The sequence below is a fragment of the Tubulanus polymorphus genome, chromosome 5 (assembly GCF_964204645.1).
Source record: "Tubulanus polymorphus chromosome 5, tnTubPoly1.2, whole genome shotgun sequence".
NCBI lineage: Eukaryota > Metazoa > Nemertea > Palaeonemertea > Tubulaniformes > Tubulanidae > Tubulanus > Tubulanus polymorphus.
Genome location: NC_134029.1, coordinates 5,162,441 through 5,178,440, shown reverse-complemented (window position 1 = coordinate 5,178,440; position 16,000 = coordinate 5,162,441). Strand labels below are relative to the sequence as shown.

The window sequence follows — 16,000 nt, the reverse complement described above, 5'->3', positions numbered from 1 at the left end:
TATAGAATGCTTTGACAATAGTGGGATGATCTTTGAAATTATTGCGAGGCAATCCCTGTAGGTGAATGCTCAACTTTCCACTGAGCGCATTTAAAACCTGTTGAAAATGAAACGTGTTTTCATAGCTCGAAATAGATGGGCGGGGCAGAATTCACCGCATTGGGGCCATAAATTATAGCGCGCAAGAGGTTTAATAACTACCACAAAGAAATAGTCATCACTTCTATTTATCGGAATATGTGAAAAAAAGTACTAAACATCCATATTTCTATGTACAAAAATTCAAATTTAACGGATTAGTTAACTCGAGAACTTGAGAACTGATTCCAAGTTTATGATGTCCAGTTGATTTTGGACGCTGATCTCTTATAGTTCACAGTTGTCCTTTCTTTATTTTCGGATTCAATGAATGAAAAAAAAAAATTGAAAAAAATATTTACCTGAAGAGGCATTATTACATGTTTATTGCCCTTTTGATTATTGACATCGGGATGGGCGTAAAATGGAGCACATGGGAATTTTCGATGATTATCACGTACGGAACTATGTACATACGTGCTCACATGGAGATCTTATGAAAATCGTAACCTTCAACTAAACACTAGATTTTGAGGTAATCGGTGAAAATTGGGTGGTCGGTCGATCTCATTCAAATGGCACAATTAAAATACGTCACTTGACTTTCAACGAACGTGTCAAAATTTTGACTCTTTCACGAACGACAGGCGGGCTACATGGGCCACTTAAATGCCACGTATTCAAAACATCGTTCTGCTAAATTTACGAAGAAAAATACCTGGACGCAGTAAACACTGGATGCCCTCCGAATTATTGGCTAAATTGTTTGCCGGAATCGTGTATGATATGGAAGTAAGGAAAGCCTTGGCTTGCAGGCAGATTTCGTAGATGCCACACGTGTTGTACGACCACACACGAAGCAGTGGGAACTTTGAATTTGAGTTTACTATCAGGCCTGAGTTCGTGTTCAACATTTAACAAACTAACGTCCATGTCTAACGACAAGTTTACTATCCGAGTATATTTTCTTGAATTTTCCATGCTCGTTTTCTGTTCATTTTTTGAGTTGGAGTCCTCGCTAATGGGTTATATCTTTCATTGATACGTTTTTTTTCTGCTCGTAATCTTCGCCTGCACTTCGAAAATACTTGAACTTTCACAGTTTTCCCGTTTCAGATAAACGGCCACCCGTACGTTCATTCCTCATTCTATACCCCGGTGTATCTATCATGTCGTGTTCATTTAAACAAGGTGCGCATATTTTGTGAATGATCTTTGTGATCGTTTCTAAGAATCCATTTCTTACAAAATATTTTTGTTCATTTACTCTTGACATCAGTAACTCGTGCGATTATCAGCTTGGGGTCGAAGAGAGACAGTTTGTGATATCTCTGTGGTCAAGATCAATGGATAATTCGCGATAGAACTATTCTCTCACATTCAGTTACTTTCAGTATTGATCATTTCTAGAGGCTTACGTCAATGATACTGAGCCAATCATATTGGAGAGAAGGCACGTGAACATCAACCCTTTATTTTTACGCAAACATCAGCCTACGCGTTACATTTTTACTTCTGCTTTTACGACTATTTTTGCAAGTAAAATGGATGAAACTATTGACCTATTACAATACTTAAAAAACTTTCCAAAACTGTCGTCATCTTATTCTATATAATTTACTGATTGATGCGGCGCCGTCTACCAGTCGTTTCTTCCAGAATAGAGCGCGCGAAGAGCGGCAACCCATCTGAATACTTAATTCAAACAGGCTAAACAGATGGAAAAATGAAGCGACTTTCACCATTAGCATTTATTTCACAGTAATTCACCGTCGTATATAACGAAACAGATAAATCAGCTAGAATAAACGTTCAGAATCATATCCTTCACCGTATGTATAGCAAGGTACTTCAACGTGTTCGATTCCTCCCCCTGTTCAAACATTTCAGCGTAAAAAATACACCAAAGGCGAATACTCGCTTTAAAATCGTCTAACGGTTTTATATTGGAGCTTCTCTGGGTTCGATAAGAATTTCGTTGAGTCCGACGTGTCCCGGTTGACTGACAGCATAGACGACTGCTCGTCCAATATCATCAGGATCGAGAATTTTACACTGTTCACTACCGTCGTATTGGGATTTAGCCTGAAAAATGATACTACATGTAGGCTAAACAAATCTGAACAATAAATTGTGAACCATTACTAGTAATTACTAATCGAATTTTGCCAAGACAAGTTATCAACACTTCCCAGAGTTAGACCACTTTGAGCAGTTTGGAAAATTCAATTCTTGAATTTAGGAAGTATCATTGCACACCCTATAGTCAAATCATTTACTAAGAGATACACTCTACCGACAAACAGTGGCTCTCATCATTCAAAGAGACACACAAGTCTCTTTAGCGAGGATAATTGATAACCTGTGCTGAAGACATCCACAAAATACGTAATTAATATCTAGTAGCCCCACGACCTGTAACTAATAGAGTACCTCAGCATCAGTGGTGTGAGTAAGGAGTTCAGTCTTTACATCCCCGGGTTGTATGCACGTCACTCTTATTCCTGAACCGCTCACTTCCTGACGCAACGCTTGAGAAAACCCTTCCACGAAGAATTTAGTACCCGAGTAGACTGCTAGTCCAGCAAATCCCTGCAATGTACGTTATCAAGAGGTTAGGCTCTTTTATAACATCAGAATTAATACACAGTAAATTTTTAATATCGATCATGTAAAGATACGTCATCTATGAAATCTCTTCAAAATAAAGCCGCATTGACTTTTGAATGAAACAGGTAAGTCTTTTCTAAGCGCACCAGATATCTGAAGACCTTAAAATTGGGGGCGTTGGCTACACGATATATCTTGGTAAGTGGCCTACCCGTCTACCGGCATTAGAAGACATGTTGACAATATGACCGGATTTCCTCGTCAGCATTCCATCAATTGCTGCTCCTACCATGTTCACAACACCCTAAAAATGTGGAACATGTTCGATATGTTTACGGAAATAAGTTACATATGGATTATATACTCAAAATATGTGATGGATTATGTTAATATACTATGTACAATATATTATGTGATGGATTATATTATTATATGAAATGGATTATATACTCAAAATATGTGATGGATTATATATATATATATATATATACTATGTACAATATATTATGTGAATGATTATATTATTATATGAAATGGATTATATACTCAAAATGCGCAGTGTCGTCCGGAAACCGCTAAGCTGGTATTCTCCTTTGGAGGTTGTCAAGTTAAGAAATCTATTTGTTGCTTACCTTACAGTTAATGTCAATTTGTTTCTCCCATTCATTTTCATGAAGGTTTTTCATCATAGTATAATACATAACACCGGCGTTATTGACGATAACATCAACTGGGCCTAACGTACTTTCGACATGTCGAATCAGTTCTTTAACCTTAAAAATCAAGTTTACGCCTGTGTTTACAGCTTTTTGCAACTTCAATGGTTTTTTATTATAGATATCCCGTCGTTTAACTATTAGATGCATAGAATCATTTCAATTATTGAGGTCGTTTGGTATAGATTATATATAATAGCGATCATTACAATGAGCAGGCGTCTACTTTTACATTTCGTGGATTACGTGTTTGCTATTTTGAACACATACTTGTAACTTATCGGTGACGTCAGTTTTAACACATATGGACACGCCATCTTCACGCTGTATGGTATCGCTCAGCTGCCGCAGTAGATCGTCGCGCCGCGCCGCCAAGGCGACCCGAGCGCCAGCGCGCGCCAGATGAATAGCGATAGAAGCCCCTATACCGCTAGACGACCCTGTTACAATTGCCACTTTTCCTTCTAATAAACGCTCGCCTGAAAAAAAAAGAATTACACTACAATTGATGTACTAAGTTTCATCATCCAAAGTACGTAGCTTTTCGAGCTCGCCGTGTTGATACTGAGGTTTGTGTCGAGCTCAATCTCCTACCTTTCTCCTCCATTGAAGCCTGTATTTACTGTATGAAATATACACAGATTCCGTTGCTTGGTGTAGTAGCGATAGCCGGTATAATAGTATGACCTATTTTCCAATACCGGTACAATACTGAGCAAGAATCAATACCATGGACGGAAAAGCCGTCAAGAGAGGGACAGGCGCAGCGCATTCAGAATATTAAGGTGTTTGAGGTTAGTTTGACCATGGACTCTTAAAGCGTCGTCTTGAGTCCTTGGTGACGATGGACGAATTGACGAAGCTCGTTTGTATTAGTTGTGAAGTTAGTTTGACGAAGCCGCTAAAAATGACTCAGAACTCGACAGGCAATATCCGCGTCGAAACTCGTAATTGATAATTAGTTATCGGGTCATTACCGTATATTAAATTTATTATATAGCGGTTATAGCGAATCATAGCCCCGATCCTCGATGTAATTTAGCACGACAGAAGTTTATAAATGATATGTGGATAATTACCGAAGTCGATTCGCTTTGGAGCTGGAATCACGTGGTGCTTCGACAGCTTCTGGAAGTAGTTAGCCAATAGTGAGGGATCTGTGGCCGGATAGGTCATGTTCAATTCCGATAAAACAGCTCGTAGATTATCATTTTTGTACGTTGATAAGTTTGCAAAAAATGTTTCGTCACTGAAAATAAAATCACCGATTAAAATAAAATATAAATGGAAGTATTCCACTTTGAATGAGGATTCCACGTTCGACTGTGGCTTGTGGCAAGCGAGGATCCACCAGGTTCGCTATGGTGCATTCGTACAACGATAATTTATATACATGTATGATTTTCAGAGATTCAATTAAAATCTATCAATAAATCCTAATGAGCATAATAACAACTCAGTCAAAAAGATAAGAGGGTCAATTCCATCGAAATCAAGTTTCCCAACTCCTACGGATGACGGCTGGAGTTTGCACAATCTGTGAAACCTAAAATCAATCTGAGTTGTAGAGGCATGATTTGCCTGATGTTCTATACGGGACCCTAAATATCTCGATGAAAGTTGATTTCAAATGATCATAATTTTGATGAAATTTGCCACACTCGTCCACTTTGAAACGAGAGGTTTGCAGAGGGACATCAAGAAGTAGGTCTATCAACATTTATGAATCAACGACAATTCTACATAGATTATACATGTATATATGTAATGAACAAAAAAAAGAACGAAAGATCGTTATGTCCAGACCTGTGCAATTATACTGAGAAAGGGACCGAGATGATAAAGATATGCGTTTCGACTAAAGTCGAAAAGTTTATAGTTTGATTGCGTTATCCTATGCGCACGTCATCTTGCGGGATAGCATGTGGAACGGGGTCCTCATTGGGATTAGAACACTCACGTGACGAGGTTTTCAAGCACGCGTTGCAGAGTTGATAGATCGCCTTTCGACTTCGAGTGTTGCCTCAGATTTTCCAGCCACTTCGTATATGGCAATATTTGTAGTTTATATCCGTGGGCCATAAGCCATTCAAAAAGCCATCTGCAAGGAACGTTTTTCGAACATACTATTCGTTTCATGATTTTCTTTAGTAGTGCAAAATCAGTTTCCAGAGACTTGAATGTTACGTGATATTGACGTAGTTTTTATGTCTGACTGATTAGCCATCGAGTTGTTACAAATAAGAGTTGATTACACAAAATTACTGACCAAGAAATCCGTATGGTTAACCTAATTTATTCATACTCTAGGGAGCCAGCGCTTTTCTCTGTATTGATACATACGCGATTTGACTTATCAAGAAAATGAAGATGTTGTTTTGAAAATATTTTTCATGCACGAAAAGCAGTTTACTCACGAAGCGTGTAGGGGATCGTCATTAGCAATGTGGAAAGTTTTCCCCAACGAGAGCATGATGTTTTGAGTGAGCATTACGATCGCTTTGGCGGCGAAATCAACGGGCGTCATCTCGACTTGCCAGTCTATCTGAGGAGCTGATCCAGTTTCTAAACAAGCTTTGATCATCATCAAATTGAAATCGGCCGGATTCCAATGAGCTGTTTTCGAATCCCCGGACATGTTCCCTTCATAACGATAGTAATAGATTTATTTTGCATTTTGAAAATAACATTATGTGAAATTTTAGTAATGATAGTAATGATAGTTTAGTAATGACACGCACACACCCCACTGGGCGTTGAAAGTTGGTAATGTTGTTTTAGCACGTCGTCGCGCCTCATCAATTTACAGTGTAGTTCACACCTCTGTTAGGGTGACAATTAACTCTCAGAATGGGAATCAACACTTTGCAGTAAAATGAACATACGTGTAAATTGAAGACTTGGACAAAATATCACGATATTTCCAGGGCCCTACTTAGCGTTAGAATTGGAAGGGGGGTCGGGCAGAGAAATCCAAAAAGGCAGTTCCATTGAATATAACAATAATCCCATTCGCAAAAAGGTACTTGCCCCCTCCCTGCACCCCTTACCACCCGCTAGGTTCGGCCCTGATTTTATGCACGTAGCAGGTGTTGGTCAAAAAGATCGCAATTTTGCTCGCAGTTAGAGTAGTCCTGTGAAAACTGGAAAAATGACCCCCACAATACTATAAATGGCTTACTCAACCGATCGAAACTGTAGTTACTGACCTGGGCGATATATGACGACGGGAACTCCGCGTGCCCTAGCTCTCAAAACAAGCTGTTCGGCTACCCACTTGCTTTGGCTGTATCCGTCCTCCAATTGACCGTATAGTTGCGAAACGTCGTCATTTTCACTACAGTTCTTTAAGCCATGTGGAAACACCGCATCGGTGCTGAAGAAGAAAGGGGATATAATTATTATATCCTGAAATATCTTCAACTATCTACCAAGGCACATTCCCAACATTTTCAATAGACTTACCTGACATAATGCAGTGGCTTGATTTTGTTTGTAGAGGCAAATAGGATGACATTCTGGGTGCCGATTACATTCGGACCGTGAAGTGCCTACAAAAATAAGTCGATATAGAGACAGTTCTGTTAGTCAAATTGCTGGGCCGTTTGAAACTGCACCAGACACTAAAATTGAACTACATATAAGCGTTACGCTAAAACAGGCGCCAGGATGAACATACAACCGAACGAAATCAATTGTTTTATTGAATGATATACCTGGTAAGGGTAGATCAAATTGACATTAGCAGCTGGATGTATTATGAAATCTATTTCCGTAGAAAAGTGTTGATGGTCTTCTTCGCTCAGCCCCAAGTTGAGAAGTGTTATGTCACCTAGAAAAGGTCAAATGTGGTTTAAAAACTCCTGGGCCATCGACTTCGGAAGGGACGTGATTCTTCTTATGTAAAACCTGCTACCTTTCAAACAGGACACTCGATTTTCCAATTCGACAAGTACATTTGCTTGCCTGGCGTCGGCTTTCTCAGTGACAGATGCGATAATTCCATATTGTCTCAACGCCTGTTTGAGGCGATCCAATACTTTTCTATCAGGCTGACTTCTAACCAGACAGTAGACATGCGTCTGTAATAGATATTGCATCGTTATCATGAAAGCAAGGTATGAGAACCTTCAGATGACAAACAGATAGCCGCCTTCATTAATCAATCTACACATGAAATTATCCGGTCATCTTTGCAAATGTTGGGAGATGATACATTCTCATTACCTGAGTCTCAAGAAGAAGCTCGCGCAAAATGAAAGCGCCTAGGAAGCCAGTCACTCCGGTCAATAGAACTCTTCCTTTCTTCCAACGATTACCATAACTTACTGATCTCCAAAATGCACGAAGTTGCATATCAATTCTGCAAGTAAAAAAAAGACTATGGGTTAAAATGCCTTCCGCTCAGGCCATAAGATCATTTTCCAATGACTCTTTAAAGTCGTTGAAAATGCATTTATCAATAAAGCTCTCTGCATTCTTACCTCACAGAATTTACAGTGCTGAAATAGAAAATATAGCATTTGGTAAGCGGTGGTTCGCAAATAGACAAATTGATATGGTAAGTATATATATGAAACGTATCTACGTTGCATGAGCGTATAAATGCTTTGACAACGAGCATTAACGCATCTGGTGTGAATACGTTATTTGTAATTGGGTTGATTGTAATTACAATTGTAATTTGTAATTTGCAATTCTAAGGTAAAGACTTTGAAAGTACAAAAAATCCCAATCCGACTGGATAACGTGGACCATGATAAAAACTGGAAACATACGAAATATGTAGAGAAGTACAATAATGTTCTTGCATTTTCTCAACCTCAGTTTAATTCATTTGGGAAATACCTGTTGATGAATTGGTCATGAACTTCAACCTCATTAACCAAGTCGATACTTGGAGATGGTTCCGGTGAGCTTGGTTTATTGTCTGGTTGCATCTTCTTTTCGATTAGCGACGCTAATTGAGAAATGGTCGAGTGGACGAACAGTTCTCGCACTGTGACATCGACACCAAACAGCTGTTTCGTTTTACTCAGAAGTTTTGCAGCAAGTAGGGAGTGTCTGAAGAGACAAAAAGGGGGCAATGGTCTCAAGGTTCCATTTCGAATTTCAAGGTACCTTTCTTAAGAAACAGAAATTTTGGATATCCCAAAGATTCATTCACACATACCCTCCTAAATCAAAGAAGCTTTCCATCGTGTCGACGCATTTCAGTTGCAATATCTCTTTCCAAATATCAACCATGACTTTTTCATTATTGGTTTTCGGCTTGCCATCTTCGTCGACAGTCTGCTCACTGGATGTATCTAGCGTAGGAAGCGCTTTCTTGTCCAATTTACTCGAAGCCGGCAAGACCGGTATACTGAAATTCAAAGAAGATCAGTTCGAAATGATCACGCGAAATAACTCCCAAGTTGAAAAAATGAAAAAAACTCTATTTGAAAATGGTTTCTAACTTCCCATTTGTGGCGTTTATATGATTTGTAGTATAAATACCTTTGTATGAAAATGAAATAAGACGGGATCATGTAAAACGGAAGAAGCCTTTTAAGGTTTGCACGAACGTCTTTTTTACTAGTTTCTCCCTCTGGTACGATGTAAGCGATTAGAAATTTGTCATCGCCTTCTTCCCCGTTTACTAGTACAACAGCTGCGTTGACCATAGGTAAACTTATGAGAGCCGCCTCGACCGCCTAATGAACAAAAATATAGCCGTTGAAGGGATAGTCATATCTTGAAATGGATTGATTAAGTATATTCCTAGTTTTTCAATCAAGGGGTAAGCAGAGAAATTGAATTTAAATGCTTAAACTTTTAAAAGTCCATGGTATGTGGTGTATTCTCATTAGCGATCGCTGAATATACAAACCTGTATTTCGATCGAATATCCTCGAACTTTAACCATTGAGTCGCAGCGTCCACAAATCTCGAGGCTACCGTCTGCCAGCATGTACCCCCAATCTCCCGTCCTATAGTATCTCTGCTCAGTTTGACCGGCGGCAGGTTTCAGACTGACGAACCTCTCCCCATTGAGTTTCGGGCGGTTGAGGTACCCTCTAGCAAGTGTCGGACCACCAACGTATATCTAAACCATATGAGATAAAATCAGTGTCACGTCTATGCAGTGTTCAAAATTTATTTGTTAAGTGTGAATTAAAGAACAACTTCTCATGCATCATGATGTTATTGATAATAATGATGACTTATTTCGGATATATTTGATTTAAAATACTACGTTTTTATGGGTAGAAAAGAACCTTTTTTTAAATTCAAGTCAAATACGCTCTATGTTACGTACTTCCCCAGAAGCGCCTATCGGCTGTGCTACCATATCAGCGCTCATTATAACGACTTTGACATCGGGTAGAACACGACCTACTGGACAGAATTTCCGTTCTTTCATCGCTTCCGACTAAAAATGATGATTCATTAAATAGAATATGTTAGACATATATCGGTACGTAATAGTTCTTAATGGGTCTGAGAATATTGGTGATTAAAGATGTTTAATCTAATGAATTATGGCTACTTTCTGAAAGCAGCCGCAATTCATTAGATTATCATAGATAATCATATAACCCTGTTTACACTAAATTTAACGGAAGTATTCAACAGCTACTTGCTACCGATGTTACAGGCAGACTTTTCTGACAAATCTATGTATCAACTAGGCTATGCATGAAATATCAAGATTTCTATACAGAATATTTTTCAAGTAATGTTGGCGTAAAATGACTATCAAATTCAAATCCTAGAATATGGTCAAACGTCATCAAATCTAACCCCGTAAGGCAAACATTGAGCTGCCAGATATTGCTAGGTCCGAAAAAATGGGGCTTATTTAGGCGATTTGTTGAATGGCTCTGGCAGCAATTAACATATCATGTTACTTAATGCAGGTAATAGCAGGTAATTCTATAGCAGGTAATATATACTTGATGTTTGTAACAATAAGACAAATCAGCGGCTGCGACGTCGTGACATTCTGAAATACTGTACAGGTTCACGAACTGAATCCACGGCAAGATTTTGCAGCATCGTTCGAGCAGAGCAGTGGTCACGACTTCACCACAAAACCACAATTGCCTGAAAACATTAATGCGACATATTGATGGCCATTCCGCCCATAATCAGCCACCGTATAGTCAACAGGCTAGAATTCCTTTTATGTATCACTATTCTATTTGTTGTAATCCTATCAGAAAATAAATAAATGTCTCAGTAAATGACTAAATTTTGAATTAAGATAACTCGTGGTAATATTAGATTACATAACAGAAGAATGCTTTTATGTAGATAATCACTACTCAGACAAAAGTTGTTGCACGTCTGCTGAGAAGTCAGACCTACTAACTTGAAGCTTTTCATCGCCGACTGCAAGTCGATATTTTCAGCATTTATGACGGCTTCGAAGAGTGACGGCGTAAACAACATGCGAGTGATAGCATGTCGCTTGAAATACTGCGCCAGTAGAATCGGGTCGTATATGACATTGTCAGGGATGATGAACAGAGTTGCACCTGCCGAAAAATGGTTATGAATTTTAAATTATTTTAAATTACATGTTACATGTTATGTTAACGATGTTAACGAGATGTATTGTCTTTCATAGGATATCACCTTTCAGCAATGGCCTCAGCATTTCCCAAACGAAGAAGACGTTGCAAGCTTCTCGGTTATCCTCGTCCGAGTACGGGTATTCGTTGTGTCGCCATGTGTAAGAAAATACTGATCCACGATGTGGACATTGGATACCTGTACGTAGATTCAATGAAAGGAAAATAAGTTTCAGTAACTTTGGAATCAGTAGTAAATTTTAGAAGATCCGACAGAATCGAGTATCGTCTAGCCAGAATGATGACTCCTTTTAACATATTTTGGATATTGACCTTATACTTTTAAACAATGATATTCGACTCCTACCAAAACGGTACAATGTTTTTTTACCCTTTGGCTTTCCAGTCGTTCCCGAGGAATACACAGTGTACGCCAAATTATCGAGGCTGATCCGAGGTGTTTCCAAAACTCGACCGGCCTCCTTCAGTTCATTGCGGATCGTTTCCAGCCACCCATCACCCAATGTAATCAATGGAAATTCGACCTCTGCAAGTGAATCAATCAGCAGACTCAGGGAACTCTCTCACATGATGGATACGTGTTATCAAACCTATTTTGTTTTACTTTCTTACGATATTGCCAGTATAGTATATTTCTGATACTCTTTAAGTTATTTTCTTACAGTTTGCAGCTTTAACCAGACATAATGTCGTTTACAGTCAGACTTTCGCCCGGGATGGAGTTATACCTGGTAACACATCCTTTACGGAAGGCAATGTTAAAACCGCCTTTGGAGTTGCATCTTCGAACACCGATGCAAGTAAAGATAAAGGGTAGGTGACGTCTAACGGCATATAAGCAGCCCCTGTAATACGAATTAAACTGTATAAGTCATTACCTTTTGAACCAGAGGAAATAAACGCTTATACGAGTAGACATCGAAAATTTCCTTGATCATCTCTGAAATGTGCATTTATCATTGTGTCTAACAGAGAAAAATATCCGTTATTAATCGTGAAATGGAAATAATCACTTATCGTTAAGCTTTGATCACGTAGGGTTAGAATGTTTTTGACTTACCCGCTTTTAAAATGGCAATGTAGGAAATGGTGAACTCGACGCATCTTTCCATATATACGCCAACGATGCTATCGGCCACCGTTCCTTTTAGGATCAAATATTGCGCTAGCGTGTCTGTGGCCTCATCTAATTCTTTGTAAGTGAGCTTTGAGAAAAGAAATGCCACATAAGTCAACTGCGATCGAAGCCAGTAAAATTAGATTTGGATATTAATGATGATAACAATGATTTATTGTTCATAGATGCTTAATATTAAAGCAGTCTCGAAGCTCTTTACAAAATATGTACAGTGTATTGTTTTTTGAAAGGTGACTCTTCGAATAAAAATGTTTTTAAAACACGTTTTAAAGACTGCACTGATGATCGGTTACGGATCTGTGTATTTGCAAATTAATGACAAATTGTGCCGAAAATGAACGTGAACTATCGATAATCCATTTTGTATTTATGGCCCCCTTACCTTTCTCCCATCGTCTGAAACTATAGCATGTTTATCAGGAGTTAGCGCCGCCTGGCGTCGAAACATATCATGTAACGGTCCCAAATGTTCGTAATTCATCTTTCTTTGTACGCAATTCTATAATTGCTTCTAAATTGGTTTTCCGGATTGTCTGTGGAAAAAATGTCCAACGTTTGTTTTCAAGAGTTTGTCGGGCAAATTCGTCATTGTTTAGAAATGTAGATTATTGACGTGTCTGCCATGGGTAAGTAAAATGGCCGTAATAAAACAGGGACACAACAAATATAGCTATTTATCAGGCGCACATGAGTCACGAGTGAGTTTTAACCGGATTGATAACGAATTCATATATATATATGCATTATATCGAAAATCTGTTGCTTCGTTACATCTGGCTGTTCTCATACATAATGTCGCTTAATTTTCATTCCGACTCTTTTGTTGGCAACAGCAATATTTGCCAGCAGTCGAAATCGCAATCCAAGCTATCCGTCGTCGTCCATGTACATTATATATACTTATTTCATCGCTTATATCTAGAAATCTCATATGAACAGGATATGGGTAGCTTGATGCTGTATCCATTTGCTCCATTAGTAAGTAGCTCAACTACGTGCGCTATGACTTTTTAATGACCATGTATATATAATTCGACATCGCATTGGCTGGTAGGATCGGGATCGAGATATCGACATCTCGATTCGTCCAGTTCCAAACCCACAAATAAAGCTATCTGTGAATTTCCCCCCTTTATGTTGGACATATATTGGATTATGAAATGTAAACGAATCGAACGTACCTGGCTCTTGATCACCGTATATTATGTTCTGTCCAAAGCGACTCTTGTCCTCGAGAAACTTCTACTTTTCCACTTAGAATTGCGACGACTCAACCGCATAACAGCTCTGTCCAAAATACAACTATCTGATTGATACCGGGTACACGGGGGTCAGTGTTCCTAACGATAAACACCGTCAATACAGCTCTTATCATCTGGTGCACATCGAAGGCAAGCTCCTGGAACGACAACAGCATTGGACTATTGATCTTTGATTTCAGCAGTACGTATTGCTGTTTAGTTATTTAGCACGCAGCTGATAGTATTACGGCCACGTGGTAATAAACGAGTCCAGAAGAGGGTTGAGAGACGACATACGAGAATTAAAAATCGATCATGCGGCATCTGTCAAACTGTGTCCATAGATCCGAAATCTGCTAAAAAATCTTTATTTTGCAGAGATTGCACAGTATGCGATATATACACAGAGCCAAGAAATAGGCCTACGAATCAAATGATTATGTTCCAGGGCCAATTATATGATTTTATGGGATATGTCGTGTTTCCTTTGTGCGCCTTGGCCATTGAACGGGGGACATTGGATTCCTTTAAGCCGGGGAAGGCATGGTTACCTTCAAACAACTTTTTAAAGGGCCATAATTTCATGAAAAGTCTCTTGCGGAATTTGAGAAAAATGATTTACTTATGCACAGGCTACATGTTTTATGGAAGTAGATATCATTTCATAGTTCATTTCATGAAACTTTCAATGTCACCAGGCTACTTACTGTATATATGTATATCTGACTGTGATCGGTGTGCTGTTTACGAATAAACCGTTTTTTTCTCCCAAGGTTCTCTTAAAGTGATCATGACGGTAGTAATTTCGGCGTAATAATCCGTTGTCGAATTGTTTCTCGGCGACCTGTGATTATGTGATGTATGATTTATCAATACAATAATGTAATTCATATAATTTCATGTAGTATATTCTACGTGTTCTATAATCAACTCCATGATTGAACCACAAGCTATGTATCTACGTATATATGACAGGTTAATGGAATACTTACTCTAAATCTGAATTAAATAATAATCTAAATTATCTGAATCGAAGGCGGATGTTGCAGGGCTTTAACCGAATGTTTCAATCAAATCTACTTTTTCTCATGTTTGTCTTTTGTTTGCTATTTTTGGCTGATGATTTGCGATATCCGAAATATTTCCAATGCGTCGAGACTAAAAACCATAAAACAATTTTATAACTTATTTTCACACGGCTCAAATTGTTCGAATATTTCAATGATTCGTCTGATCGAACAAATGCAGGTGTTTTACATATAATTATATTTCTGATTTGATTTACGTGAGCGCAACATTCATTGGCGGTTGGCGGAAGCCAGACCTATCTCTTATTGTGTTGGGAATAAGTCTTATTCTTAAAACGAAAAAGCTCATAGGCTGCTAAGATTGTGACGTGGTTGTGCCCGGCTTGTATAAGTATAAGTCAATTACTGGTGTGTCATAGCAGAAGCGTCTTACTTACAACATGGCCAACGTCAGTCAAACTAGCCACAGTGAATTTCTGTTTGTTGCCAAAATCTTAGATGTTTATGCCCCTCCAGTTTTAATTATTTTCGGAGTGATTGGTAATTGCTTTTCTTTGCGGATTATGCTACTGAAGTCGAACAGCAAAACGAGCATTTGCTGCTATTTCGCCTTTTTAGCTATCGTTGACACACTGTTTCTTTGCGTGCCGCTTCTGTGTTATTGGATAAACTATAATTTCAATAGAACCGGTAAGAAGGAATGGCTTTGCAAAAGTATCAATTTCGTCGCCAATTTTCTATCGCAGCTGTCTGCGTGGATAGTCGTTGCCATAACTGTGGATCGCCTGATCGCTGTCCGCTTTCCGATGAAAGCCAAAGTCCTCTGTTCATCGGCGAGATCTCTGCGAGTAATAGCCGGCCTTGTCTTGATCCTATTCGCTTCAAATGTTCATATTTTCTGGAGCGCCACCCTGGTTAACGTGAAAATCATGAATAGACTTCAATGCGAGTGGAAGATCAACGATTCTCCAAACTTGAATGAAACGGTATTTCTAGTCGATTTGGCCGCCGGATCATTCCTACCATTTCTGTTACTTTGTGGACTCAACACTGCAATTGTGTATACATTATGCAGACATTCAACGGACAAATCTCTACGTGCCGGTCATCAGTCACGCGTCGGCTTTTCCCCTGGTCGTCTGTTAAAAATGCAGATGATAGTGGCGTGGACGTTCCTATTTCTTTCTGCTCCGTTCAGACTGCACCGGTTGATATTCCACTACATTTTGGCCGCCGATAATCTACGCCTGGAGCGAATGTTATTTTCGATCACGCACAAGCTTTTCTTCGCCAACAGCGCCGTCAACTTTTACGTATACTGCCTGTGTGGCGGTTCGCGATTTCGGAAACATTTGGTTGACTTGTTCCGATGTACAGGCGCACGTGATTGATTCGAATATTCCGGTGGTGAGATAATTGACAGACGAGCTGGATCTACGTACTGGAAAAATAGCAAATGCGCAAATTGCTGTATATATTTGGATTGAAGTTTTCGGACAAACCACTGAGAATACTAGCTGAATATGGTCGAGCGAGGAAGAACTATTGTTTCATTCAAATGCAGCGTATTTTTTTCGTATTTAGAAATCTATAAACGTTTCATTGTATG

The 16,000-nt window shown here is 39.0% G+C and overlaps 2 protein-coding genes across 2 annotated transcripts; one reads left to right on the top strand and one right to left on the bottom strand.

The window, feature by feature from the left end:
* Positions 1–1,814: 1,814 nt before the first annotated feature.
* Positions 1,815–13,419, bottom strand: LOC141905204 (uncharacterized). The gene is made up of 27 exons (XM_074794007.1): positions 13,304–13,419; positions 12,505–12,655; positions 12,045–12,189; positions 11,713–11,829; positions 11,355–11,510; positions 11,028–11,162; positions 10,762–10,927; positions 10,343–10,493; positions 9,706–9,819; positions 9,277–9,492; positions 8,904–9,100; positions 8,578–8,769; positions 8,253–8,468; positions 7,889–7,906; positions 7,632–7,767; positions 7,321–7,486; positions 7,121–7,236; positions 6,870–6,955; positions 6,614–6,780; positions 5,822–6,047; positions 5,365–5,505; positions 4,484–4,653; positions 3,675–3,883; positions 3,321–3,461; positions 2,900–2,992; positions 2,512–2,670; positions 1,815–2,163 (listed from the first exon to the last, which is right to left on the bottom strand). The coding sequence occupies exons 2-27, from the start codon at positions 12,601–12,603 to the stop codon at positions 2,020–2,022; spliced, it is 3,876 nt and encodes a 1,291-aa protein (XP_074650108.1). The 5' UTR covers positions 12,604–12,655; positions 13,304–13,419; the 3' UTR covers positions 1,815–2,019.
* A 1,535-nt stretch (positions 13,420–14,954) lies between these two features.
* LOC141905452 (putative G-protein coupled receptor 139) lies at positions 14,955–15,782 on the top strand. Its single transcript, XM_074794317.1, has one exon. The coding sequence runs from the start codon at positions 14,955–14,957 to the stop codon at positions 15,780–15,782; it is 828 nt and encodes a 275-aa protein (XP_074650418.1).
* Positions 15,783–16,000: the final 218 nt, after the last annotated feature.

Coding starts and splice junctions, on each gene's coding strand:
- LOC141905204 (XM_074794007.1), bottom strand. CDS start 12,603: ATGAATTACGAACATTTGGGACCGTTACATGATATGTTTCGACGCCAG. Junction 12,190..12,504: donor TTTCAGACGATGGGAGAAAG/GTAAGGGGGCCA, acceptor CTTTTCTCAAAG/CTCACTTACAAAGAATTAGA. Junction 9,493..9,705: donor CGATAGGCGCTTCTGGGGAA/GTACGTAACATA, acceptor CATATGGTTTAG/ATATACGTTGGTGGTCCGAC.
- LOC141905452 (XM_074794317.1), top strand. CDS start 14,955: ATGCTACTGAAGTCGAACAGCAAAACGAGCATTTGCTGCTATTTCGCC.